This window comes from Cyprinodon variegatus, unplaced genomic scaffold (assembly GCF_000732505.1).
Source record: "Cyprinodon variegatus isolate N-32 unplaced genomic scaffold, C_variegatus-1.0 Scaffold812, whole genome shotgun sequence".
Taxonomy (NCBI): Eukaryota; Metazoa; Chordata; class Actinopteri; order Cyprinodontiformes; family Cyprinodontidae; genus Cyprinodon; species Cyprinodon variegatus.
This window is the reverse complement of record NW_015151265.1, coordinates 354,862-358,196: the sequence shown is the minus strand read 5'-3', so window position 1 is coordinate 358,196 and position 3,335 is coordinate 354,862. Positions and strand designations below refer to the sequence as shown.

The 3,335-nt window shown below is 37.3% G+C and overlaps 1 protein-coding gene across 1 annotated transcript in view; it reads left to right on the top strand.

The window, feature by feature from the left end:
* Positions 1–730: 730 nt before the first annotated feature.
* Positions 731–3,335, top strand: part of LOC107098814 (C-factor-like) — a 13,783-nt gene continuing 11,178 nt past the window's right edge. The window contains exon 1 of the mRNA XM_015396667.1: positions 731–896. Coding sequence (XP_015252153.1) covers positions 762–896 — 135 coding nt within the window. The 5' untranslated portion in view covers positions 731–761. The remainder of the gene's footprint in view (positions 897–3,335) is intronic.

Here is a 3,335-nt window from a genome sequence, read left to right as displayed (position 1 = left end):
ATATATATATATATATATATATATATATATGTATATATATTTATATATATATAATCAAGCGTGCAAAATTTGCAAATAGAAAAAAATACTACAGCATTAACAGACATGTAATTGGCTTCAGTTCAACCCCGTACCACCAACAGGCAATCAGCAATCCAGTGAATAGAGATCAGTGGTTACTAAACACTAATATACAGTAGGTGGCGGTAAGAAGAGGAAGAAAGGTTTGGATTAATTTAGTACAGTTACATATATTAGCAATACATTCACATTTATACAGAGGCATGAAAAATAACAAGAAAAATAGGAATGGCTTTTTCAATACCAGAATTCAATATAAAAATAGGAAAAGGAATTTCAGACGGATTATCAGGATAATTAGGGGAATTGTTGGCAATATCATTAGCTTTACTTTTAATGGGTAGAAGACATAAAACCATTAAAACAGCGATTTGTTCAGATTTAAGCTCTAAAATATTAAGTTTAAAATGCAATCAGTCAGACACACATACATACTTATGTATAAGTATGTATGTGTGTATGCCTGTGTGTGTGTGTGTATATATATATATATATATATATATATATATATATAAAATAGAGAGAGAGAGAGAGAGAGAGAGAGAGAGAGAGAGAGAGAGAGAGAGAGAGCATCACCAACCACTTCACACCAGTAAGTGGCGGTAATGCTACTAAATGTTTGTTGCGAAAAGCCAATAAATTCAAGAAGAAGAAGAAATGGCGTCTGGGCCGCCGTAGAAATGAGTCGTGCTATGTGGAGCTCCGTGCTGATCACCGGCTGCAGCAGAGGAATCGGTCTGCGGCTGGTCAGAGAGCTGGCTCACAGCAATAACAGGCCGGCCACCATCATAGCGACAGCCCGCCAACCCTCCACGGTAAACTGCCAACTGCTGCTGCTTCTTCTTCCCTGTGTAACCCGCACCGGCTGAACCCCACAGCTCAGACTCATAGACGCCCCGTAATCTTTGCATTACTATCTACAACAGCTGGACTGAAGTCAAACTTACCTTTAATTATTATTTATGTAACCAAAAACTAACACAGCGGCCGCTGGTTGGCTGCCAAACCGGTAATAAACCGAAGAGTGAACAACAGTTCTCACCTGAAGTCGAATCGTTTCATAATTACCATGGCAACCGATACTAACGGTCAGCTGTCAGATGGAATGAGCTGCGATCCCGCCCCCTGGTGGAGAGGAGCTGCTATGGCCTTAATGCAGGAATTGAAAAGGTTTTAGGTTTGATGGGATGTGAATGCAGAGAAGTAGGCAGATAAAAGTGCATCACTTCCGGTCTGTGACCATTAAGGAGGATAAACAATCTCATCCAAAGGAACAAACCAAGAAGGCTGTAATTTTTATACATTTAGCAGTAGTTTTCATTGATTTAATTAAATAGATTAAAAAGATAGATTCATATGACAGAGTATTGGGATCAGGCTAGAGATTTTTTTATTGTTTTAATACGAGAATAAAGTCATAACATCAGAATAATGTAACATTATAAAGTTATAATATGAGGGTAATAAAGTCATAATATTATGACAATAAAGTCATAATATTATGAGATCAAAGTTCTTTAATATGAGAAACTCTTACAAGAAGCACTGTCCTCCCTAAAGTTCACCAAGTAAGAAATATTAAAGGTACAGTGGAGGACGATCCAGCTGACAGCCTGGGCTGGGCCTGAATGGTTAAATAATTCATACATTGTATGTAGTGTATATACATACCCCAGCTTGGAGTATATGTGTGATATACTGGGGTCCTGTGGTTCCCTATCTGTGCATGTAACACGTTAAACGTGCGCATGAAGAGTTCACGAGCGTCTGTTTGCAGTAAAGCTGCTTGTAGGAGTGTTTATTGCATGTGTGTGGACTTTTGGCAGAATCCTGACGCCATATTGTTTGTTGATACTTGTTTGGACTGATAATTCCCAACCTAAGACTGAAAACATGCATCAGTTCTCTAATTTTAAGCTTTTTTTGAATCCTCACTAGGCCTGCAAGTAACGCTAATGTTGCAAATCAATTAATCTGTCAATTATCTCTTCATTTAATCAATTAATAATCGGATAGGAAAAGGTTCATTAAAGAAGACTGTTTTACTAAATTAAGCTTAAGGAGTTCTGGAGCAGATTGATGGACAGAAAAGTTTTTTTTTATCTAAAACGCTAAATGTTTACTTTTTTAAACAATTTTAATATAGTTGCTGCTCTAAGTGGTTTTCTCTGTCAGCTAAAGGAATGTTTTAATGTTTCTATACTCCAGTTAACAATTAATCGATTACTAGATTAGTTGCCGATTATTTCAATAATTGATTAAACAGGATTAATCTGATTGTTTCAGCTCTAGTCGTAACACCTAAGAAAAGCCAATGCTTAAGTTTAAACCCAGATGAAGTCATCTACCCATGTATCCTGGTCTCTTTTATCATACTTTCATTTTCTGTTTCAGATTTTATTAAATATTCTGCGCTGTTGTTAATTGAATTAGCCAAGCATCCGCATGTTTCCCAGCTGTGATGCCTGCAGCTCGGTGGGTTTAGCTGTGTTGTTGTATCGGGTTGTATTTGTCGTGTCTCTCCCATCTGTTGACTCGTTAAATTGGGCTTATTTATTTGATAAGGGTTTCTGGACTCGTGGTTTTAAGTAAACTTTGAAAATTTGGTGAAGATCAGATCATTGAAATTAACTCTGATTCACAAGCCTTTAGTATAGAAACATGCTTGTTAGAATGCCATCCTGCAGTTAGTAACACTGACTTTCTTGCCATATTTCAGCTCTCTTTATGTTCCCGCTTGTTGAATCGTGTTGTTTTGTTCCAGGGTTTGTTCTGTCTTGGGGTTTTTATTGCACTGTGTAGCAACAAGGAAGGTTGCTATGCAGTGCAGCCAGCCTTGCTGATGCCTTTTTAGGAAAGTGGATGCAGATGCTGCAAACTTTAAGCAGACATGTCAGGATTTCTTTTTTCTATGACTTTATGGTCCCATTCATCAGAGGTTTTTAACAGGGATGAGCTAACGTGGAAACCTCAGTGGATATCCGACATTAACGGAGTTTTAGCCAAAACAATTAAATTTTCCCTACGCTTTGGACACCATGTAAATATAAGGCCGAACAATTTTGCCGAAAATCCAAATTGAGATTATTTTCAACCAACTTTGCAATTGCAATTTTATAGTGATTTTCCTGTGCAGTAAGCCAATTCTATTCAGTAAATTTCTATAGCTCCAATTCACATCATGTCATCTCAGGTCACTTTCCAGTTCACCAGATCATCCAGTCAGATTGATTCAAAGTTTTCTATCTAAGGAA